The sequence below is a fragment of the Gorilla gorilla genome, chromosome 6 (genome assembly GCF_029281585.2).
Source record: "Gorilla gorilla gorilla isolate KB3781 chromosome 6, NHGRI_mGorGor1-v2.1_pri, whole genome shotgun sequence".
Lineage (NCBI taxonomy): Eukaryota > Metazoa > Chordata > Mammalia > Primates > Hominidae > Gorilla > Gorilla gorilla.
The window spans coordinates 105373204-105399606 of NC_073230.2; the positions used below are offsets into that span (position 1 = coordinate 105373204).

The following is a 26403-nucleotide window of genomic DNA, read 5'->3' on the forward strand; positions in this document are numbered from 1 at the left end:
CACGCTCCTAACAGCAATAGTATTAATGTCATAAAGTACATATTATAGATACACATATTAAATTTGGATGTGTTTAATATAATTGTGACTTATACCTCGTCTTCAAATCCAGAAACAAATAGTGACTTCTTTTTTACTGATGCTCTCGTGTAGGTAGTGAATTGTTTGCTGGACTCTACAGTGACTACTGGAGCAGAGACGCTGCGATCTTCCGCAGCATGGGGCGACTGGCCCATATCCGCACTGAGCATGACGATGAGCGTCTGTTGAAAGGTAAGGATGGGGAAAGGAGTATGTGAATTAGGATTGAAATCAACTCTAAAACTTACGGAAAATGTTGCCATTTTGATAATAATAAGAATATAAATACAATTCCTTTACAAATTTCAGAATGTTTTACTAGCAACATTCTTGAATTAAAATATTGTATATGATATATGTATATCATTTTCTATCAAAATTGATTGGCTTAATTATAAAATCGGTATACCTTCCGAGCAATGCTTAGAAATCAGTATTTGAATAAGGAAAACAAAACAAATGTATGAAAAGTGAAAAGTCCATCATCCAATAAGCTGTTTTGTCTACTTTTATCAATTGATATAATTTTTGATGAATTGATTGCCCTGCTTTGCTTGTTTTAATAGGATTGCATTACATTTTAGAGACAAAATTCTAGGAAAGTCACTAGACATTCATTGATACAGAGTTCTTTGTAAGAAGTAAGTTTTATATTTTGGCACACTGGTATATGGAGGTACTAGAATATTGTTTTATGGTGAGCATTTTAATTACTTTCCACATTTTTATTAAGCTTTAAAATGCATAGTCATTGATGATACCATTCATATATTTTACATACCATATCAAAGAACATTTATTCAAATCTCTTGGACTGCAATCCCAAAAACGTAAAATAAATTTCCTACTTTGAAACTAAAATGATCTATGCGCTATACTGGTAGATCATTTATGAATTAAAAATAAATTATGATAGATTTATTTACTTTAATATGTTACTTATACTTACATTTAGTTTTTACCTACAATGGGAGGAAATTTATAGAGATTTGTCTTCATCGTGCTCCCAATCTGTTCTTTCCTGAATGCATTTTAAGTTCGCATTGCATGTTGTTTGAAATTCTTCTTCTCTCCTGGATTCTTTTATTTTCCAATTAAATATTCTTGTAATATTTCTAAAAGGGCTGTTAATATGCAAATAAAGTGGAGATAGCTACATAGTTTTTAATGTTTGGTAAAAAAAATTCAAGAAAAATATTTCTTTATGAAATGGTGAAAGTTAAACTTAAGGATTCAGATGATATATAATTTATTGGAATAACTTGTTAGCATTTTGTTGTAATATCTATTTCACTTTTTCTCCTATTTGTTGCTCCTATAGAACCAAAATTTGTAGGTTCATACATGATTCCTGACAACGAAGACAGAGATGACAACAAAGTATATTTCTTTTTTACTGAGAAGGCACTGGAGGCAGAAAACAATGCCCACGCAATTTACACCAGGGTTGGGCGACTCTGTGTGGTGAGGCTTTCTCTCTCATTATGCTTGCTTATCTCACAATTTATGGTCAGGCCTTTATTAAGTTTATAGTAAGTTTCTACTTTTAAATATTTTCTAGTATTCTTTAGACTGCCTACAATTGATATTTACTATACCAACCTCTATATTTCATATCTAGTGAAAGGTGTATCTTAAAAGGACCTTGTATTTTGTATGATTTTCCCCATTTTTGAAGCTATAACCAAGAAGAAATCATCTATGATTAGACTGTCCTTCTTCCCATGCAGAAATTTGAACTTTATTTTTCTTAATGAATTTAATCAAAACCTTTTTTATTCCTTTAGTACACAGTACAAATAATATACATAGCTATGTTTGAACAATTCGGTTGGTTAAAGTTATTTTAAAAAAAAGCCATCTGTAATTTACTGAATATTTAGAGAGGTTGTTTGGGAACATTTAAAACCAATAGGAGTAGCAACATATATTGAGAGAATCAAATAGAATTACAAATGTAAAGTTACCTTGGCATTTAAGAAGATGTTCGAAAATAAATTTACATATAAATATGTGTACATATATATATTGTGTGTGGTGTATGTATATATTTATATACATATATAGTATGGGCATTGTGTGTGTATTTCAAACTTTCTTGAAAAGCTTTCTTCCTTTGTTAAAGGAAGAAAAGAAATGGGTGTTTCTATATTCCTGAGAGAGGCAAATTATTTATGAACAAAGTAATAATCATGATTACTGTATCTCTCCACTATTCTATTTAGGAGAGTTTGCTGTATTAATATTGTTTAATATCTGCAAAATATATTTACTGTATCAGGGTGAAAGTGCACTGACAAGGCCGAATGAAGAAACCTAAAAAAAAATAAAAATCCAAATTATGGGGAGTTGCACCTATGACATTACTTGAGAATTATGCCAAATTTTCCTAGTTAAATAAAAAAGTCATAACTCTTGGCCACTGCATGTTTGATAATATGAAATCTGTGGTTGGTCGAAATTCTTTAGGTAACTATTTACCTCCTTTTTGGTTTTCACAGAATGATGTAGGAGGGCAGAGAATACTGGTGAATAAGTGGAGCACTTTCCTAAAAGCGAGACTCGTTTGCTCAGTACCAGGAATGAATGGAATTGACACATATTTTGATGAATTAGGTAAATGTTTTTAGGTGAATTAAATTTGCTCTTTTATGTATATGCTTCTTTATAACTTTATCCCTAGGACACATAGAAACTTGTTTTCTGTGTATTTGACCTCTATCTAACATAGAGCAAGTTTCTGTTCTTTTCATTTCGGCCAGGCACACATGCTGGGGGAAAAGGGATTCCAAGAACAAGAAGAGGCTTATCTTGTTAGCTTAGAGTCAGTGTCTGGTTCCTTCCTATTGTTCAGCTCAAGGCCACCCAGAACAGCTGAATGATTAGCTCTGTTATGACTTGGTCATGGTTGTATGATTGTATATGAAAATATACATCTTAAAATCTATAATGAGTTCTAAACAAATTTATGTGAATAAATTTTCTTTGCATGCAAAGAGAGCTAAAAATACTAAGCGATGGAATGGCCTTTGATTTTTCAGAGGACGTTTTTTTGCTACCTACCAGAGATCATAAGAATCCAGTGATATTTGGACTCTTTAACACTACCAGGTGAGAAATTTATACAGTCAATAAAAACAATATAAAACAAGAGATGCCTCACTGGACTCTGCGTTCATGGTGTATATAAGTTGAAAGACTGTTGACCCAGTTGCTGTTCTCATTTTCTACACTTTATAATCACCAATTGATCTTTATTTTCCAACGTTTGCAAATGTACTTTCATTTTCAGAAGCTCAATCTAAATCCAAATCTTGTTTCTGTTTATAGTACCCAGAATCCTCCTGTGCTCAGTATCCTAATATCTTCACTCTGTAATCTAGAACACAGTGATTTTTTTTTTCACATACAGTTTGTAAGATATCAGTCCTTACAATGTGTTATTATATGTTGTAAAGTCTAGGATAATTCCTTTATTCATCATATAGAATTTTCCAAGCCAGGCTTTCAAGGTTCTATCTCAACTGTTACTCACCTGCCTTTGGACATTTTCCCTGTGAGTTCACTAATGGTCTGATTTTGACAAGATAATGCCTTGACAGATGCCAGTCAGTGTCTACTTTGCTAGTTCCCATTACTATATTTTTATTTATTCACTTACCTTGCTTGAAAAAACTTTCTCCTCCAACACTGATTTAAATCAGTTCTCCAATACTTACCAATTGCCATATCCAAGAAAAATTTCTCGACTTCATAATCATAGAACACTCTTCTCACTCTTATATTCTGATTTTCCTGCTCTTACGTTGATTCATAGTGAACACGTTCATCATTTGCTCTCTATCTTTTAAATTTGCTGCTCAAGTTTAAGATGTATAATCTATTGTTTTCCCCTTTATGTTTTTGTATTTTTTTAACCCATAGTAAAGTGCTGTAAAAATGGATAAAATATTATTTCATATATTTTGACATGCAAATAAAAATATTAGAATCAGTTTTTGTTAAAAGGTTATATAGACAACTTCCTGAGTATCTTTCCAGGTAAGGCATAGTGCAGGTAAAATGATTAGGATAAAAAATAAAGAAGAATATACCTCAATTCTCTTGACAGGGCTAGAATAATATTACTGAATTTCTCTTTTACATCATATAAGCCATAAACTGTTACATAATTATGTATACTGTGCTTATGTGGGGTCTTTCCACACAGCTTTAGTTTGTTATTTTTCAGTAGGTAGTTTCTAATGCTCACTTAGAGAAAATAATACATCTCTTTAGACAAGAATCCTGCTGTTGCAAAGAGACCTTTTCTTCAACAGAGAAACATGGAAACAATTTGTCTATCAATTATTCCTTGATGCAAAGAAAAATAGTTAATGTAGATTGGTAGTTATCACAGCGCGTGGAGAGTACTTAACGTTTTAACTTCATCTCCTCCCTTATGCTGTGAATAATTCATATGTTGCAAGATAATTCAGTGAATTTATATGATAAATTAAAGCTATGGAATAATCGGTTTAGTTTTTCTATGGGTTAATATGATCAGATTATAAGCTATTTTCCTAAATGATAGCATAATGGATCTTTCTGAGAAAGCAAACATAAGACATTATTTTCTTCTATAATTTCTATTTTGACTGTTCAATTTATATAAATCTGAGAACAAAAGCTTCCCAGCCGTTACCTGACATAAGGATTGATATTTGTAGAATGGTGATCAAAGGCGTGCTACCACTTTAGTTAGGAGAATATCTCAAGGGTTCCCTGTATCCCAGGCATTTCCAATTGCTTCAAGGTGTGCTACAAAATGTGTAAATTGGGGGTGTAGGACACTAACATAACTGCTGTTTTACAGGTGTCTCAGGATGTAGGAAACTTTATATAGAACTTTGAATTTTGCAAAACACTTTCACAAACATTAATTATTTGGATTCTTACAATACAGATATTCTGATAATGTTATAATTCATTCAGTTCACGCTAAATTAAGGAATATGGCAAGAATGTTTAAAAAAATCTTTAAAAATGTCCTTTTGTAGAATCTGATTACAAATATCTTCAATAAAACTTGCCACAGTTAGTCAACTACTGCCTTTATACTGTCAAGTAGAAATTTTAATCAAGAAAATTTTTTTGCTTTCCACTAGTTCTGGAGATGAGGGATCTAAGTTTTATATGGTTAAAGTAATTTTAAAGACACTGTTTGGTGACTGGAGGAAGGAATATACAAGCATATTAAAGTCTACATGAACCCCAGCTAAAAAATGGAAAAAAGCCTAAATTTTCATAAGACTTTAAATTGTTCTTTAAGTCATATACATTCAGAAACTTAATACATCTTAATAGAATTTGTAGCAATATTAACAGCATAGTGAGTAAGAGGACACTGTCTGCTTTGAAAATAGAACAACATAAAAGGAGATAATATCTAAATGAGTAATTCAACTTGGGAATAAGCCTTTGTTAATATGAAGGCCAGATCTCCCTTAATAAAAAAATATAAAAACACAAGGTTTAAAAATAACTGAAGTGACATTATTTTTGTCATTGTAACAATGTCATCTTCAAGTGTATTAAGTAGGCAGTTAAAAAAATGGTAAGTTTCCGAGTTTCAAAATTGGAAATATTGCAATAATTAACATACCTAGAATATTCTTTGCTTAAAGAAATTGCAACCACTTTACCCAAAAGACTTGACTCTTATCTTTGTAGGCTGGGGTATTTGGCTAGATGACCTGCAGTTAGTTCCAGAAGAATAATTATCTTTTTTGTATTTTTCAGTAATATTTTTCGAGGGCATGCTATATGTGTCTATCACATGTCTAGCATTCGGGCAGCCTTCAACGGACCATATGCACATAAGGAAGGACCTGAATACCACTGGTCAGTCTATGAAGGAAAAGTCCCTTATCCAAGGCCTGGTTCTGTAAGTTTAGTTATATAACAAATAATTCTTATTTTTAAGTTCACTTTTGGTAATATTCTGTTCATTGTTTCATGTGTTTTACAAGACTTTGCAGATAAACAATTAAGGAATACTATACCTAAAAGTATGCTTGGTGAAAAGTATATGTAGTAAAGAAATATCCTTTCAAATCTCAAGTTTTATCCTTGTTATTTAATAAAAAGAATATAATATATAATGGACACAGCAGTATTATAAAATATGTACTATTATTGATATTTTGGCTAAGTAACACCAATTGAAATTTTATTTTTGAAAGTACTGGTGAACACAGAAACATTCAGTAACATGAACATCGTTTTCCTCTCAGCCTCTTCAGAGGAGTTAGCACCACATATAATTTCCAAGCAGGACAATGTCACCAAATTTTTATGTTCTAATATTTAAATCAGCCTCTAATTTCCCTAGGCCAAACTGTCTCCTTACTTCTCATTGTAGGAAATCTATAAGAAGTTTTTTTCTCTATCTCCTCAGAATGCTTAGCACCTCATTTAACATCCTTGCTGGCCCCTTAGGAAAGAAATGCCAATACAAAAGTATTGCTAGAGTACAAAGGTTCTACCACTTGTCTTTGAACTATACTATTAAGATTCTTCTTAGCTAGGCATGCAGTCTTTTGTGCTTTTAGCACACATGGCTAAAACTGATGATGATAGTGAGGGTGATGATGAGATGATGATTTTGTATCATTCATCCTGTGTGCAACTAGGTTGGAAAAACTTTGGATCATTGTATGTGCTATGTGAGCTATGGAGAGCAAAGATTTAACTTGTCACACAAGTCAACATCTATACTTTTACAAGCAGCTGGTGAAATCCCATCACTATGCTGATTCCACAATTACTTGCAAGTCAAATAGAAACCATTTTTGTAGAGCAAAAACCCAAAGTGAAAACAAACCTTACCTCCATTAACAAGTGTTAAGGCTTTACATTTCAATCACTCTCTCTCACTAGCTTAAAATTATTACTTCCAGTAAGACATAAAGTATATTTTATTTCACTCTATTGATTGAAATTACAATTTTAAATGGAGAAACCCTACTCCTGTGGCTTTGCTGGAAATGCTTCCTGAAACCACATGGTCTTAAAGGAGATTTGGAGGAAGTGACTGGTTATGGAACTGCTTCCAAGCTAGTCCAAAATGTTTCCAATTATATACCATGAAAGTACGCTCAAGTGAAAAATCCATGCCAAATTAGGAAATATGGTCTGATTTTAAAAACCACACCATTATAAATGTCCTCTTTGTGGAATCTGATTACTAAACTACTGTATTTATACTCTAAAGTGGAAAATTTTTATCAAGGTAATCATTGCAATTGCTGTAGTTCTGGAGGAAAATATGTAAAATGAGGGAGCAGTTACTAACAAGCATGAATCAACACATTTAAAGGTTTTCCAATGAGTAACTTAAGCTACTGTTGAGTATTTAATTTTTTAGTCAGTAGTTTAAAAATTGACATATTATAGCACATATTTCTTGTTTTCCCAGTTTATTTTGTCAAATCCATTAAAAATACAAATTCATGTAGATTACAGTAAACAGAGAGTGTCTTTTTGCCATTGATAATTAACAGTGATAACATCTGAATAGGTTTTTTTGTTGAACCACTAAAATTCTATAGTCAGTGAGCCAATCAGAACCATCACTGATCGTATTATCACAGACTCAATAGTAGTAAAGCTATTTTGTACAGCTGTGATCCTTAGTTAGAAGTTTCAACACAACGAAGAGATTTCTTCTCTTTGTACGAACAATAGATTGTTTCCCTTCAAAATTTAACTTATATTACAAAAAAACAAATTTCAAAAACCGAGAAAATAGTTTGAATATGTATGATGTTAAATATTTTTACCATCCCCAAAGTCTTGACAGTAACTATACTTTACTTTTCCAGAATTTATCCAGTTTCTCTGTATATCTAGTGCTGCATGTTTGAAATAATTTAGCCTTTCCAATTTCTGAGGAAGATTCCATTTCTGTAACAAAAAATATATGGTTACTCACATGGACATAAAGAGGGGAATAACAGATGTAGGGGCCTGCTTGAAGTCAGAGGGTGGGAGGAGGGAGAGGATCAGAAAAAAGAACTATTGGGAACTAGGCTTAGTGCCTGGGTGACAAAACAATCTGTACAACAACATGACTTTACCTATATAACAAACCTGGACATGTACCTCTGAACCTAAAATAAAAGTTAAAAAAAAAAAAAGAAAAAATATATGATTACTAAATATTTCTAAATGCACAATTGACTAATTTGACAACTTCAATTTTTCTGATTCTTCTCATAATTGATTATAAGTTTTCTCTTTGGGTGTAAGGCAAAAAGAATTATCTGATCCACTTATTTTTCAGTGTGCCAGCAAAGTAAATGGAGGGAGATACGGAACCACCAAGGACTATCCTGATGATGCCATCCGATTTGCAAGAAGTCATCCACTAATGTACCAGGCCATAAAACCTGCCCATAAAAAACCAATATTGGTAAAAACAGATGGAAAATATAACCTGAAACAAATAGCAGTGGATCGAGTGGAAGCTGAGGATGGCCAATATGACGTCTTGTTTATTGGGACAGGTAAAGAGATGAGAAAGTACTCAGAGATATTTAAATTGACCCTTAAATTCAATAATTTTAATAATATTTCTAAAAGCACCTATCGACAAATCTGTCCATCTGTTAAACCATTTCACACTGCTAATCCAAAATGAGAATGATTGAAATAGAGACCTCATGTGGCTGCAATAGTAAGAGTTTAGGCCAGTTGTCTGGGAATATTACCACTTTCATTGTCAGAAGTGTCATGGTTTGACCAACAAAATATGTGGGTTTTTTTCAGATGTGAGAAATATTGAAGCTGACAAAGAGAGGATTTGGGGCTTGCATAGCACATAATTCCTTATACATGATCAATACTTCATGCATAAGAATAAATGGATAAGTAAAGAAATGAATAATAGATGTTAATGAACAAAGTTGGTTTCCAATAGAAGTTCTCATAGTGGAAGTAGAGTGTCATAGCAAGAATAGTTCTGTCAGTTTCCCGGCTCCATTACTGACTTTGCTCAGTGAGTCCTGGAGATTTTGTGAACAACTTGGAACTTGGGACAATACCTTCACCTAAATCTCTAAACACAGCAATTCTTATGAGTTCACGTCAAGATCGACCATTTGTACCAAGCAGGCCAAATGTTACCAATAATATCCTGCATGAATAAAATAAAGTATGATAAATATGCTACAAGTGATATTTTCAAATAAATTTGTAATTTCAATTAACCCATACATTAGATCTAACTTGTAGAAGAGGACTTGAAATCTTTCAGCCTCTAGAGTAGTATGTAGCAAATTCTTTGAAGTGTTTTAAAACCCTAGTCATTTTTAAAGTGTTTAAAATGATTCTTTCATTGTCTTTCTTCTTATTCAGCATAGTAATTGCTACAGTAGTTGATCTTTAGAGAAGTGAGCATTCTAACATACATGACTTTAATCATAGATATATAATTCTCAAGAGATATTGGCATAAGCCCAGATCAGGAAACAGGATGTAATATTAGTATTAATATTGGTGCTTGGGATTCTCCAATAATCCCTTTGTTTTTATTTTTGTTTTGTTTTTTGTGGCTTTTTTTGTTTTGTTGGTTTGTTTGTTTTTTCCTGAGCTGGAGTCCTGCTCTGTTGCCCAGGCTGGAGTGCAATGGCACGATCTTGGCTCACTGCAAACTCTGCCTCCCGGGCTCAAGCGATTCTCCTGCTTCAGCCTCCCGAGTAGCTGGGATTACAGGCATGTGCCACTGTGCCCGCCTAATTTTGTACTTTTAGTAGAGACAGGGGTTTCTCCATTTTGGTGAGGCTGGTCTCGAACTCCTGACCTCAGGTGATCCGCCTGCCTTGGCCTCCCAAAGTGCTGGTATTACTGGCGTAAGCCACCATGCCCAGCCATCCTTTTGTTTTTTAAAACAAAGATTTAAAAAAGAAAACGTCTATCTTATTCTTAGAAATTGATCTCTGGTACAGGCTGTATTTTATTCTTTCATTTTAGGAAGTTAATGTTAATAATATGCTCAGCACTGTGGGTTCAAGATTAACGGTGTCATCAGATTTCTTTAGCAAGCTTGAAGTTACTTGGCCATAAATTCACTCATAGTGACTTCCAACAAAATTTTTAAAAGTTGCATAATCAATACTAATATTTGATAAAAGTAATTAAAGTTATTAGTTTGGTGGAAAAGTAATTGCGGTTTTTTTCTGTTACTTTAATGGCAAAAACCACAATAAATTTGCACCAACCTAGTATGTTATTTTTAAATGCCCTGGAAAGCAGAAGCCACATATAAGAGTCCAAGAATGTTTTTAGAAATACTTGCTTGTCATATTGATCAAAGTAATTCCAGAGAATTTCAGAAGTATCAAGCATATATTTGTGCTGCCATATACACCATGCTTAACTCAAAGGTGTCGTTATATTGAACCACAGATTTTCAGAAAAAAGAACATGTTTAATGAATGTGAAATGGGTACAACATTGGAAAATCCCACAAATAATAGTTATTTTGTCCAATATTTACTAGACACCGGCTTTAATAAAATACATATATGGTCCTTATTAAAAAATCACTAATTGCGAATTAATCATTTGAGTCTTATCTTTGATTTTTGCCTGACATAATTGTCAAGTATTTAATATGTGTGCTTTGTTTTCAAAATGATGATAATTTTTGTTTCCTTTGGGTAGTGTACAATACAGGTAACTGTTATTAGCTTAATTATAATCCAGTTTTATTATCTCATCCATAAGTCTTGATAATATTTCAACAAACTGCTGAAATAGCATAGAAACTCTTAGAGAAGAAATTCAAAGTGTTCTTTTTTTCTAAATTATTATGTCTAGCATTATACTAAATTATTTGTATAGGCAAATTAATGTGTTGTTAAAATTTTTATAGGAAGGAACAAGTTCAGAATATCAGAAATGATAAAAATTAGATGGAATTTTAAAATATGATGATAAACTTTAAAAATAAATGATAATTATGAAAACTAAATGACTGGTACAAACACTTCTCTCAATGGTGTATACTTGGATTTTTTTCTTGCCAAAACTGTGTGTGCTTGCATGTATGTGTATGTTTTATATATATGATGAGTTTCACAGTGTGTTGCTTGGAATATTCCCTAAGACTAAAGGTATAGTTTTGTACCATAAAAGTAGCTTTTGGTAAAAAAATTTTCTTGCGTCATGCATCACAGAAAAAGTAGCTAGAATAATTTGACATCTCTCTTATGTTTTATTAATTCCAAAAGACATTTTGATTTTTGAATCTATGATTGGATTTTTGGATCAAACTATTTGAAAAAATCATTATTTCCTCTCATTTTTTGGCCAGGCATATAAAATTAATTTTGCTAATTAAAAATATGAGTTTATAAGTAATCGTATTGTTTTAAACTGACAGTGATTAAAATGTTTCATGCCTCTGGATTTCAAATCTTATTTGAATTTATAGTCGCTACTTTTTTTTTTTTTTCTTAGATGAAGGCTTCTCTGTCCCCCAGGCTGTAGTGCAGTGGCATGATCTTGCCCACTGCAACCTCTGCTTCCCAGGTTCAAGCAATTCTCCTGCCTCAGCCTCCCGAGTAGCTGGGATTACAGGTGCCCACCACCACACCTGGCTAGTTTTTTTTTGTATTTTTAGTAGAGACAGGGTTTTGCCTTGTTGGCCAGGCTAGTCTTGAACTCCTGACCTCAAGAGATACACACATCTTGGCCTCCCAAAGTGATTACAGGCATGAGCCACTGCACCCAGCCAGCTACATGGTTTTTTTGAAAACCATACTGTGACATAGATTCTAGTTTATTTCTTGTTTTGTTTTCTTACAGATAATGGAATTGTGCTGAAAGTAATCACAATTTACAACCAAGAAATGGAATCAATGGAAGAAGTAATTCTAGAAGAACTTCAGATATTCAAGGTATTTAAAGCAAAAAATACAGACCAAATTTATGCATTACAACTACAAGTGAGATGTAAATAGGAAAGATACTATGTCCATTTTTTTTCCCTAACAGGTATGTTGTGGATTCAGAGCTAATATAAGTGAAGAATTATTTCAAATTCTAATGCATCTGTTTGATTGTTACAGACGTTTCAACTGAGAGATCAATATTTACCTAGCATGGAAAGAATTTCAGTGAATAAACTGTGACTATAAAGAAATAACATTTATACTACATATAATTTTCAGAGCCAGTATTACAGTCACATCTTGTAGAAATGTACTATCAATACTGACAAAAAAAAAATACATTTTCATATTGTGAACATTGAGGCAAGATAAGCATACTGCTTTTTATTAAGCACATTAATTATACAAATAATTTACTAAAAAAGAAAAACAATAGAAGATGATAATAAAAAAGACATGAAAAAACAATTACATATGCAGATACACTTACATAGGTGCACGTGTGTATATATATATATATACACATATATATGTGTGCATATATATATAAATGCACATATGCACTTATACACACACACACAAACACACACACACACACAAAGTCATATCATTTGCAGCAGTTTTGGTCTTCAAAGTCGTTGTAACACTGAACTAGTGAATACTGACCACTGCTCCCATGGGAAATACAGGGTTATGTTCCAGCAAATTTCTATTTATAACATAATTATCAACAGATCAATACGTAACCTTCTTTTATGTGTGTTTGTGTTTAAAGACACCTTATTTAATATATATTGCTGATGGACTAACATCGAACTCACAGCCGACAGCACTATAATCCATGCCTGAATGAAGCTTATCTAAGGAAAGAGTTTTCAACGTTAAGGCACAGCACAGCTTTTTTGAATTTAGGAACATTAAACAGCACTTCAGCGCTATGCTTGGGGGCCATTTTAAAAACAAAACATCAACAAAAAGCACAGACATGTGAAAATCTTGGCACTACATAGTCCATGAAAAAGATATTTATTTACACTATGAAAGCTGAAACAAGAAGGCAGAGTGACACCTTGTTTCATCTCAGCTGGGAATGTGCATGTCCTGTGACTCAAATTTTTTGCTACTCTGAGCATGCATGTGCCCATAAGTTAAAAACACAGAATGTCTTGATATCGGGGTTGCAACTAATTTTAGCAAGTAGGCTAATTTGCAAATACAGAATCTGTGAATAACAAAGATTGGCTCTATATGTTTATGATGGGTAGATGTGAAAAGACTTTATAAATGAGAAGCAGTACATTTTGCCTTTGCTGTACTAGAACACAGATTCCCTAGAGCCACACCCAAAGCTAACCACCATCCTATATCAACCAGAGCAGCTATGCTTTTGTTTATTTTGCACTCTGGGACTCTACATAAGATTTCATTTCATGTTATAAACTGAAATATGTTTAATATTCACTCACCACAGTGTTTTGTTCATGAAAACTCTTAAGAAACATTGTTGCCTGAATGAATGTATGAAGGCATAAAGATTCTGTAGTTTAAAGTAAAAATAAAAAATAAAAAAAACACTGACATAGAGGATCAAATGTTCCCTTTTAACAAACAGCTTTTCAAAGGATAATCATCCCCAGAGTGGATTTCACCTGTCTTGCGGTTTTCCACTTGCACAGCTGATCTGAGTTTATTGTGCTCCTTAGGGATGCACTAGCCTTAACAATCCAAAAACAACATGTTGGTTCCCAAAGCTATGGTATAAATTGTCCTTCCTCTGGTGCAGTTCTAAGAAAATCAGGTTATTCATCTCGTTCAAAGAATCCTGGGTTAATTATGATTCACCATGATCACTCCAACAGAAAAATATTTTGTTTAGGTTTGGGTTCAAATGATTAAAATCACCTGGTTTATTAGCAATAACACCTATTGAAATGGTTTCATTTTAATGACTCAATTACTTTAATAGAATATTCTGACTTTATTATTTTATTTAAAGACACTTGAGTTTCCAAAGCGCAAGTAATATTCAAATGCAAATTCAAAAATCATATTCCAGAGACAAACAGTAAACTGGTTAGATTTCCTGCTGCTCTTCTCATCTGCATGTCTGCCCACCCTGTTAGAAAAAAGTTTTTAAAGCTGCATTTTAATTGTGTTTGCATATTGGTTTACTAAAATGAAAGCTATACAGTACTTAACACATAACCACTTTTATAAGTAATGTAATTTCAGGGGTTTACAACCATATTAAGGTAAATGTTTTTATACTGTTTTCTTAAAAATGAAACCTTTTTTAAAATTTCAGGATCCAGTTCCTATTATTTCTATGGAGATTTCTTCAAAGCGGGTAAGTTCTGTGTGTGTGTGTGTGTGTGTGTGTGTGTGTGTGTGTGTAGGTGTGTGTAGGTGTGTGTGTTCTATATGTGAGCTAAGGTAAGGTCAAAGGATATGAGAACATTAGTACATGTGCTTAAATATGAACTTATTACAGTTTTATTTTTCTTTTATTACTTTATTTTAGTGTAGTAAGAACTTTTAACATGTGATCTACCCTGTTAACAAAATATTAAGCATACAATACGTGTTTAATGGTTATAGGTACAGTGTTTTACTGCAGACCTCTAAACCTTATTAATCTTGTTTGACTGAAACTTTATGTCCATTAATTGATTCTGACAAAAGTTTATCATGATTTACATTTGATACATGTTTTCATTTTCTATTTCTATAGAAAGGAAGATGAGAGCAGTTTTACTTGAACAATCATGATAACACTTTATTCCCTGGTTATTTTTCACTAATGTTTTTCAAAAACAATGGTAACAATGATAATCCAATAGTGTGCAAGGAAACACACCTCCTTTCCACTTCACTGAAATCAGTTTGGTGTAAACTTCTTTAGAAACAGTTGTTGCATATATTGCCCCAAATTTATTTATAAAGAATCCTTCATGTTCAGGCAAAAGGAAAGATATGATATTAAATGTTCAGCCGCTTGTTCTGTAGATAGATAGATAGATAGATATACACATCACTCTTCTAAATGTTATATGTCAATATTTAAAAGACTATTTGCTTTCCAAATCTCTTATTAGTTGTTGCTATAGATTTGTTTTCTGTTTTTGAGTTAAAGTCTCACTGTGTCACCCAGGCTGGAGTTCAGTGGTGCAATTACAGCTCACTGCAGACTCAACCTCCCCAGGGTCAGGTCATCCTTCTGTGTCAGCCTCGTGAGTAGCTGAGACCACAGGCACATATTACCAGCTAAGTTTTGTATTTTTTGTAGAGACAGGGTTTCGCCATGTTGCCCAGGCTGGTCTCAAACTCCTGGGCTCAAGCAATTTACCTGCCTTAGCCTCCCAAAGTGCTGGGATTATAGGCATAAGCCACTACAGGCATAAACCCAGCCGTTTCTATAGATCTTTAAAGGAAGATCCACAGTGTTGGATAATGCAAGATAATGAACACAGCTTCTTGAGTTCTTGTCAAGTTCAGTGTAGCAATTTTGGTACTCCTGCATTTATGTCTATGAATGTTTCTCAAATATTAGAGAAATGAAAGTATAAATATTATCTATATTGAACAACTGCTATAATTTTTTTTTTTTTTTTTGAGACGGAGTTTCTCTCTTGTCGCCCAGGTTCCACCTCCACATCCTAGATTCAAGAAATTCTCCTGCCTTAACCTCCAGAGTAGCTGAGATTACAGGCATACGCAACCATGCCTGGCTAATTTTTTATATTTTTAGTAGAGATGGGGTTTTGCCATGTTGTGCAGGCTGGTCTCAAACTCCTGAAACTGCTAATTTAAGTGAATTAAATTTAAGTGAATTTTTTCTGAGGTGATTGTGTATAAATGTGAAAACTAGGTGTAATAGCTCAGTGAAAGTTTTGTCCATTTCTGCTAGTGACCTCTTTCTGATTTCTGTAGCAACAGCTGTATATTGGGTCTGCTTCTGCTGTGGCTCAAGTCAGATTCCATCACTGTGACATGTATGGAAGTGCTTGTGCTGACTGCTGCCTGGCTCGAGACCCTTACTGTGCCTGGGATGGCATATCCTGCTCCCGGTATTACCCAACAGGCACACATGCAAAAAGGTGAGACGTGATACCTGATTAACTATTTCCCTTGCTTAGGAAAACCCTAATGCTTTTTTTTTTAAACTTGAAGTTTTCCAGAAAATACCTGTGTTAATTATTGTGTACAGAGACTGGCGCTGAACATGCTGTTGACCTTTTATTTTTTCACCCGGGTTCGAGTCAGTTTTTCTCTCTTTTGAAACTTTTGCTGCAAGACATGAAACGAGTTCAGATAAAGTTAAAATGTGGAAACGACAAGCCACCACACGTGAGAGATTCAAAGACTTAAAAGGAAAATAAATAAAGAAATTCTAAAATACATCCTGCATTTGCCCCATGTCCTCTCTACCAGCTGGTCTTCATTTATTTCATTTTGAAAGTGAATATTTTAACTCCTAGGCAAATGCATGACCTGTATAATTAATGAAATGTGTGATTTAATTCAACACAAATGAAAGGTACTTAAAGACCTCCAAACTCCAATGCCTACAATTCTGTGAGGTCATTGCCATTTCCTACAGAAGGTAAATCCCAGGATTCTTTAAGCAGAGATCTTGAGGTGCAGTTAAGTATTTTGAAGAATAAGGATATCTCTTCACTCAAGCCATATGAAGTTGTGCATTCTTTGTGGAAATACCTCAGGAAAAAAATTATTTTTATTTCTTACAGAATAAGCAGTCTCTTTCTTGCAATAAAATGACCAAAGACAAAATAAAGCAAACAATAGAAGTATAGACAATTTTCCTACTGAAAAACAGTTTGTATTAATTTCAATTATTTTTATTATTTAACTTTGGGTTACTTTTCTGTAAACATTTTTCAGAATATAATTTAACCCAATTTAGTGTAGTTCTTGTTTTATAGGTTCAAATATATAGCAGAATCTCATTAAAACTTCACTAATTCAAAACTTTTGTTAATTTTACTTGAGCAAAATTAACACTCCAGTGAGTATTTTAAAAAAATGATATAATAAGCGGATAGTAAAATTATGCTTTGAGAGGACATTTCTGAACTAAATTTACCAAATGTATTAAAGAATTGAGCAAATTAATTGATTTTGCAGAAGTGCTTGTTGATGTTTGAAAACAATTCTTGAAGGATATAGTCACATAATTATTTGAAAATATTAATTATTAGTGTATTCGCCTATTAAGCCAATTACTGTACTATGTGCCAGGGATATGAAGAAACAAGCATAACCTCTTGTCTAAAGGAAATTGGAACCTAAAGTGAAGAATGGAATTGTAGATAATGATAGTAGTAGCTTGCTATTGAGCACTTACTATGAATGAGCTGCTGGATTAAGAGCAATGCATATAATACTTTATTTAATTCTCAAAATAATCTCACTTTTGAGCTTAATCTTGAAGGTAGAGATATAAGAAAATTCCAGTCAAAGGGAATTAATTGTCTGCACAAAGAAATAGAATGCTTAAAAACAAGCATGCCGTACCATGGGTCAGGAGTGAAATAGAAGAATATGAGGGTAGAATGTGAATGTAACCACAAATAACAGCATTAATTATTTTATTGTCATAGCAACAATAAAACTGTTTACAAGCCTTGCACCAAATGCTTATGAATGACAGGGTTTTGTGTTAGGCATGCAGTAGTGATAATGAATTTTAATTGAGCAGTTTCCATAGTTAATTTTTCTATATGGTGCATCTTTTAGCAGTGTACAGCCTTAAGCTTGTTAATACAGTAGATGTGGTGGACAAAAAGAGTTACTTAGAAAAAGTCAAGTGAATGAGAAAAATAGTAGACAGGAAGGCATGAAATGCTGGAATCAGAAGCTGTGCTCGTAAATGAATTAGTTCAGTTCAGTGACATGTAATGGAGATCTTTCAGTGGTGTCAAATTCTTTTGAACCATCACTACCCCTGGAGGAGAACTTCTTGGATAAGTTCCAACACATGAAGGTAAAATAGTTTGCTTTTATAGCAGATCATTTTTGCTTCAGACCTGAATAGAAGCAGAAATTGAAAACAGGTCATTAAAATAAATACTTTTCTGCTCAAAGAGTGAAAATGAGTCAACAGGGGAAAAACATTAATTCACAATCCAAACGACTTGTTTAAAATCATCTTCCAAAATACACTATGGTTTATAATGCTAGAATCTTTTTCTTCCCCTTGCTCTTGTATTTTGTCTATTTCCAGTGTTCTCTTTAAATATGTCTAAAAGACTAGAGATATAAGAATGATATGCAACTTTGAGAATGAAAGCAAATTTGTTCAACTTTCTGAAACTTCTCCATATATATAGTGTAAATATGTAATATACACATATACGTGTGTATATATGTATATATGTATACACATATACGTGTGTATATATGTATATATGTATACACATATACGTGTGTATATATGTATATATGTATACACATATACGTGTGTATATATGTATATATGTATACACATATACGTGTGTATATATGTATATATGTATACACATATACGTGTATACATGTATACATGTATACACATATACGTGGATATATGTATACATGTAATATATATGTGTATATATGTGTGTGTATACATGTAATATATGTGTATATATGTGTGTGTATACATGTGATATATATGTGTGTATGTGTGTGTATGTATATATGTATACTGAAATAAATGACAACTATACTGGGATAGTATAAAATGAACTGAAACCTTGCTGGAGAATGTGGTATCTATCTTTTTAAATATATGTTTCCAATAACTTTCAGCGATAATTTTGCACTCAGTTCTTGACATTGCTTATCTAGAATTATTTGATTGTAGCTTCCTTATCCTCATATCACTTGTATAATAATCTTTATACAACACCATCTCGGCAAAGTGGAAGCCATTTCTCATTTTATTGATTTTATTCCTATCCGTTATTCATTATTGCTCATCTGGCTTTAGGTTCTCAATATGGAAGCAATACTCAACAAAGTGAGGGATTAACAACAGCATTTTAATTCTCATCTAGATCTGCTATTGGTTGTATAATAATTGTACATACTAGTATAAAACAATATAGAATCATACAACTTTCTACTTTTGCTTGTTATTTTTTCATGAGCTCTATTTTCAATCTAGTTCAGTAGAAGGATACATGTGGCAGATCTAATATTAACTTTGTAAAATCTCAGGTTTTTAGGTAAGGTTTTCTAATCAGCAATCTCTACATTAAAAAAAAAAAAACTAAAACTAAAACATACTTTTGTACACAGGTCATAATCCCAAAAATTTATTGGAGATGTTGATCTGCCCTAGTTTTTAATATCTATTAATATGTTAAATAAGATCTGAACTCCTATGTGAGAAAGCACGTGATCTCTTGAAATGGCATTCTATTATTGTTATTTAGAGACAGTAAGGACACCCTAGAATGAAAAAAAAAAGAGAGAGACTGAAATACATTTTAGGTGTCATTTTGCCACCTCTATTTTACAAGGGAGGACACAAAGAGCCAGGAAAGGGAAGAAATATGCATAAGATCATACAGAACATTAGTGGTGCTATTGGGAATTGAATCTGGTTCACTTTTCCAAATTTCATCATTGCATATGGTTAAAGCATCTCATTGTCACTTTTGGGAGCTATGCTATCACCCTCTAGGGTAAAACTTCTGCTTTGCCTTCTGTTTTTCCCTCATTCTTGAAGAAATGCCATGAATTAGAGAAGCAAGTGGTATTTTCCACCTTTATGTAATACTTCTATTTTAATCTCCAAGCTAAATTAAGTATGCCAGAGTTCTTGATTTTAGAATTTCAATACTATTAATACTAATGATAATTCTCATTGTTTAATTCCTCAGAAAAAATGCTTACATATTAAATCATTTTATATATAATGTTATATATTTAAAGATATATATATATGTGTGTGTGTGTATATATATATATATATATATATATATATTTTTTTTTTTTTTTTGAGATGGGGTATCACTTCATTGCCAGGCTGGAGTGCAGTGGTGCAATCTTGGCTCACTGCAACCTTCACCTCCCGGTTTCAGACGATTCTCCTGTCTCAGTCTCCTGAGTAGCTGGGACTACAGGCGCACACCACCACGCCCGACTAATTTTTGTATTTTTAGTAGACACGGGGTTTCACCATGTTGGTCAGGCTGGTCTCGAACTCCTGACCTCATGATCCACCCGTCTTGGCCTCCCAAAGTGCTAGGATTACAGGCGCAAGCCACCATGCCCGGCTAATGTTTTTATATATATTCAAAACATTATATTATATATATTATATATATATTCTTGAATTACATATACATATAATGTTTTATATACTTGAAACATATGTATATTACATATATTCTGGAATTTTATATGTATAATGTTATATATATAAACATATATATTCTGGAATTTTTCCGCAGATACGGAATATTGTATTTTTTTCAGTTATATATCTAAACAATCTATGAAATTAAAACAATACTAGAAATGACTCTAATTATACTAGGCAGATTGAGGGGGAAAATACTAATATTTCTTGAGTCCCACTAGATGCACAAAATCCTGCTAAACATGAAGAACACACTATTACATTGAATAGAGGCATGTACTTCCTCAATGTTATATCTGAATAAAAGTAAGCTGACTACAGTATATTATTAGTTTATGTCTTATTGTTAGAAATTCTATTTGTACTAATTGATTATAATGGCTATAGAACAAACTATTTGGATTTTAACACCTTTTTCATTTGCGCTTTATTATATATGGGAGTTTTATACTCAAAATAACTGTTTTGTATTCAATAAATACTTTACTTCAAATCCCATTGTGTTTCTCTGCTCAAATACTTTACCATTCAAGACATTCTCAAACTAGAAGATTTCTTGTTGAACTAAATTTTTAACAAAAAGTAAAGAGAAATACATTCCATTGTTGTTTGAGTTTCCAGAATTGAACATTATGTAAATAAAGAACAGGGTAACATAGATCTTAGCTACTGAAGAACATATAATGGAAATATGAAAAACTATGAAACTTGGATTTTATTCTTATTTCATATGAATGATCATTTTTTTCAGTAGCAGAATACTACTTGTATATTTGATGCAATTGGCTGCATTTCAAAGTCTGGAAAATTGAAAAAATGAACATCTAAATGCATTTACTTTCTTTCAGGCGTTTCCGGAGACAAGATGTTCGACATGGAAATGCAGCTCAGCAGTGCTTTGGACAACAGTTTGTTGGTAATCCATAGAAAATCAGTTGTTCTGGGTTACTCAGAGAATACATTGAACATAAACTGCAAACTTCTTAAAAAGAGTCCTTTTTTTCTTTGTGATTCATGTATACTAGAACAATGTAATAAGTATTCTTTTTCTCTGACATGTAGTTAAAATTTTGAAAATTTGACTAATTTTTACCTGATTAGGAAAATAAGTTTTATGTGCTACCACCAAGCTTTATTATTAAACTAATTATTAAAACAAAGAAACCCTAGAACAAGAATGCTGCATACTTTAGGTGGTTGATGCCACAGTGACTCTTATGACTTACCTCTTTATCTCATACTGGGGACTATCTTCACCATGTTACGTACCTTCTGGTGATTTTATCAACTGGTATTACTTCTATCAAGTCATCTCCTAAGCTTTGGGATAGATAAAGTGAAAAAGCTTTTACTCTTTTATCTAAGTTGACCAAGCTTAGGGCTGGGGTTGGGGTTGGTGGTTCAATAAAGGTGATGGGGTGGTGGTATCTGATGGGTTAGGAATGGAGGAAATCTCATCTTTAGGCAAAAGTAAGGAATATAAGAAAGAACTTCTCTGTTAACTCCTGACTCTTTCTATTATGGTAGTGACTGTTGAATAGGCTGTATTTAGTGTCACTGAGCTCACTAGGAAGTAATAATAAGAAGGGACACCATAAATGAGAAACCAGCGGTGGCTATACGCAGAGCCAGAGACTGTGCTCCAGCATCAATTTGTTGGACCCCAGGCTGACTCAGGATTCAGTGGAGGACTCAAGCCTCTGGGAATACTAGCAAGATAAAAGTAGGACCTTCATCTTAGGGAAGTTTAGGGGTCAGTTCTGAAGGTGAGTAGGATTCAGGCATTGGAAAAATAAATCCAGAGGTCCAGTTATTGAATTTGTCTTAGTTTAAAATAAAGAGAGATTAATCCTGCTTGCTTTTACTCCCTACTGCAGCTAAGTGTACTTGCCTGTATGCAAATTTGAGTTCAAGTCCAGTAAAAGCCTTTCTGGTCCAAGACACAGATTATAATCAAGCTTTATTTCACAAAGTCCCTGGTTCAGTCTCATATTCTCTTCTCACTGCAGCAGCCCAACACCCAGATAAATGCAATCCCTTGTCAAGACATAATCCACATTTGTGTTTATGTAGTGGCATTTTGCCTGCATTTCTGGTTTCTGCTTTTGTTTGTATCCACGAATTTTGTCCTGTGCTTTGGTGTTCCTTTTCTCTTCCCTCAATAGAGGTTGCAATAGACTTTCCATGAGTTTAACACTGATGCTTCTTACTGCCTTGACTATCCTGTCCCATCCTTTGGAACCAGACTCTCAGTTACCTACTTCTGTCCCACCCCATAGCCTGCTTGCTTGTTTCATGCCTAAATTTTGGTATGCCCCTCTTTCTAAATAATTCCTTTAAATTACCTTTTGCAGAAATAAGCAATAAGTAATGAGTTAATCATGTTACTGCAGGGATCTAAATAATGTTTGAAAAATTTATTTACCTATAAAATCTAAGTCTCAAAGATGGCATTAATGTTCCTGTTGTAGGGGATGCTTTGGATAAGACTGAAGAACATCTGGCTTATGGCATAGAGAACAACAGTACTTTGCTGGAATGTACCCCACGATCTTTACAAGCGAAAGTTATCTGGTTTGTACAGAAAGGACGTGAGACAAGAAAAGAGGAGGTAATTCATAGCTGCACATTCAAAACATAGTATTTTGCATATAGTGTGTGATCAGTAAATAGATGATTTATTTGGATGCTGAAAAATGAAGCTAGCTGTTGTACTATGCATGCCTTATTTAAGAAGTCAGTTTTATTTGTTATGTGTGATTTATATACACACAACAATTTAAATATATATACATATAGATTTTATGTACATATACTATATAAATATATATATGCTATACACATACATGGAAATCATTAATTTGGATCTTGGAAATAAGAATTTTTTAAAGAGGTACTTATAACTCATGATTTTATGGTCATGTTGTCAAAATGATAGTCTTAAATCATGACTTCCAAGGCAATGTGGTAGAGAAATAGCAAAACTTAATTATCATTAACACATATGTCTTAGACATATGAATAATAATAGAATTAAAATAACAACACAGCTACAACATTAAGCTCATTGTATAAGAAAATTTTTCAATTATATATGAGGCATTGACACAAGGGTTCTTGACCGCTGGGAACAAAGGAAAGACCCCTGCTCTTTCATCCTTTTTAGCAGTTGTAGTGGTGGAGCTTGTATTTCTGTCATCATCTAAATGATGGGAGAGGAATGACTTGGATGCTTGTAGAGATGGAAGAATAGGCAGCTTTAAAGCACATGTGTACAATAGAAGGCAGTTACTGGATAAAAGAATGTGAGTCAAGGGCTGTCTATAGAAAGAGTCCAGCGCATAAAGAGGTCCAGGGCATAAAGCAGTTAGGTAAGGCAGATCATGGTGATGTAGGCTTTGAACTCAGTTTCACAAAAGTGGAATTACAAAGATAGCAAGTAGAAAAAAAATGGATATTTTAGAAGGAGAAATAATATTGAATATTAAATTATGAATATTGAAAAAATTATCCTTGGTAAAGAAAAGGTTGCAAGTTGAATAACGAAAATAAGTTCTAGAGACCTGTCTCTATTACAGAGAAGAGGTAATAGGTGCATTTTGGATAGAGAGTGAATCAATGGAAGGCTTCACCTCGTTTTGGCACTGCAGACTAAACATTTGTCATTGGAATACAAAATTACTGACTCCAAATGCAGAACACTTTGAACTTTTTATTCCTTTTTTCCTAGCCTATTGTGAAAGTTAAAACCTAACATGTTTTTAGATCAAAATCATACAGTACATTCTGGGAGATAATTAAATTTGTAAATCCTTGGTTCTTTGGACAGGTTTTAGAAAGAAAGTCACCTCAACTTAACAAAGGCTATTAGAAATAATATAGAAATGCAATCAGGAAAGGAAAATTCTGTTCATGATGTCATAAGAAAAAACACATGTCCAAAAATGTACAGCATATTGCACTGAGTTAAGTTGTTGATTTAGTATTAAAGTATTTTCCACTTCACAAATCTGAGGTGAAATGGCTTTTTAAATTCCTTGTAATTCCCTTGGCGGAAAAGGACCTGATAATCTTCCATAGTTCTTCCAAGCTGAATGGCTTCAGAAGACAGTGAAGTAATTCTTTTATCAGTGGTTTTCCTCACTCAGTATGTTCTGTTTCTAATTTGGAACTCACCGTAATCTGCCTCGTTTGGAAATCTTTACCAAATCATTTGACATGCTGAATCCATCAATGTTCAATTATAAGGTTCTTTCTCATATTGTTGATATAATCTACTTCTCCATTCCTATAATTTTTAGTACCTATTTTCAGCTACATTCAAATTTCCCTAACTAATGTATTTGCTGACATTTGGACTTTGAATTTACTCTTTGCATCAAAAGTTATGTCATAATCAGCTAATAATAATACTTGGCTTTTAAGGGCCTAGCTATATACGGATTGATTTATTCACAATATAAAACAAGACAAAACACAAAATTCTGACTTTATTAAAGGCTGAATATACATGATGTGTACACAAAGCAGAATAACTTTGCATGTGAGTTCTTAATTTTCTTTAATAACAATTTTTGCACTATTGACATTTATATGTCTCTTTTTTGTGAAACATAATTACTTTCTTATCAAATCTTTATTTTGATAAGAAATCACTTTCTTATCAAATCTTTATTTTGATAAGAAATCACTTTCTTATCAAATCTAGACCATTTTAAAGGATATTTATTTTCACCTAGTTAATTCTTACCTCCTGGGTAAATGCTTTATAGAGTACCCCTGACGATGCTCATCAGGGTTCATCTCTGATGCTACAAAGAGAAGTCATTAATTTATCAGACCACAGAGTATATACATCTTCCTTTTATTTAACTGAAATTTTTGATTCTGTAATGTCTGCCTGTTCAGATTCAAACTCAGCCCTCTGGAATTATCCAGAAGCAACATATTCATGTGGATAAAGTTTTTGCCCAAATTAATCTTTAGAAACTGAATTAATCTTTAGAAACATACCTGAATTGTTAGAAAGCACTTAGAAACTCAATTATGTACTTTCTAAACTCTGGATTATAGTGGTTCTCTCAAATATGCATTTTATAGACTCCTGCTTTCTTAAACAAAGCAAATGGAACATAATCTCTATATGTTTTATTTATAAGTATTTATTGAAAGCCAACTTTTCTAGATACTTCATATGGAGCATTTTCCCTTGACTTGTAGACCTTATTAATTATGATTAAGTAATAATAAGTTATTAAGAATTATAAATGTAAATTAAATATATAAGATACTATATATAGCATCAATTATTATGATATCCTGAGAGAAAAGAGACTCATAAACAGAATTGATAACTGAGGCTATTATTTATATGTACCTATTGCAAACAGGAACTGAGTAGGTACCAGGTTATTCCTAGATCTCACAACTGCATGTTAGACATAATTTTCTTCATTTTACACATGCAGAAACTAAAACTCAAGAGAGTTATAGCTCATACACAAAGTTAGGGACAGACCTGATATTTGAACTCAGGTATTCCTAACTCGAAAGCTGTGCTGTTTCACATTCATTGCTACAGTACCAAGGACTGTTCTATGTGTATTTTATGGAATATACCATTTTATTATAAAGAATTGGTTTATAGATGAGGTAACTGAGGCACAGGATATTTAATAACTCCCCTGGTTACTTGCAGCCAGTAAAGTAGGTTCAAATCCAGGTGTCTATGTAATTTCTACTAAAACACAAAATCTTCTGAAATCAAAATTCTAAATACAGCTTCAGATGCTTTGGGACATAACACAAATGGAAAACTGCTTATAGCAGGGATTCAATTTCTAAAAAATGCTCCTGATGTCAGATTGATCCTTATATAGATTTTTCTTTGTCAGAGTTGAGTGGAGCATGCTGCTGCAGCCTTGATGACAAAGGCATTACTCCTCATTGTCAGATGTCAGAGAACCTGCCCATAATTTGAACCATCCCCACTCTAAGCACTGATGCCAGGAA

At 32.9% G+C, this 26403-nt stretch overlaps 1 protein-coding gene across 2 annotated transcripts in view; it reads left to right on the forward strand.

Annotated features, from left to right (window-relative positions):
• SEMA3E (semaphorin 3E) overlaps nucleotides 1–26403 on the forward strand; it is a 288304-nt gene that overhangs the window by 242099 nt on the left and 19802 nt on the right. For both annotated transcript variants that reach the window (XM_055392510.2, XM_055392511.2), the window contains exons 6-16: nucleotides 154–273; nucleotides 1403–1545; nucleotides 2583–2697; nucleotides 3123–3192; nucleotides 5863–6007; nucleotides 8408–8630; nucleotides 11935–12026; nucleotides 14326–14367; nucleotides 15951–16117; nucleotides 21240–21307; nucleotides 22863–23002. In XM_055392510.2, the coding sequence (XP_055248485.1) occupies nucleotides 154–273; nucleotides 1403–1545; nucleotides 2583–2697; nucleotides 3123–3192; nucleotides 5863–6007; nucleotides 8408–8630; nucleotides 11935–12026; nucleotides 14326–14367; nucleotides 15951–16117; nucleotides 21240–21307; nucleotides 22863–23002 (1325 nt within the window). The remainder of the gene's footprint in view (nucleotides 1–153; nucleotides 274–1402; nucleotides 1546–2582; nucleotides 2698–3122; nucleotides 3193–5862; nucleotides 6008–8407; nucleotides 8631–11934; nucleotides 12027–14325; nucleotides 14368–15950; nucleotides 16118–21239; nucleotides 21308–22862; nucleotides 23003–26403) is intronic.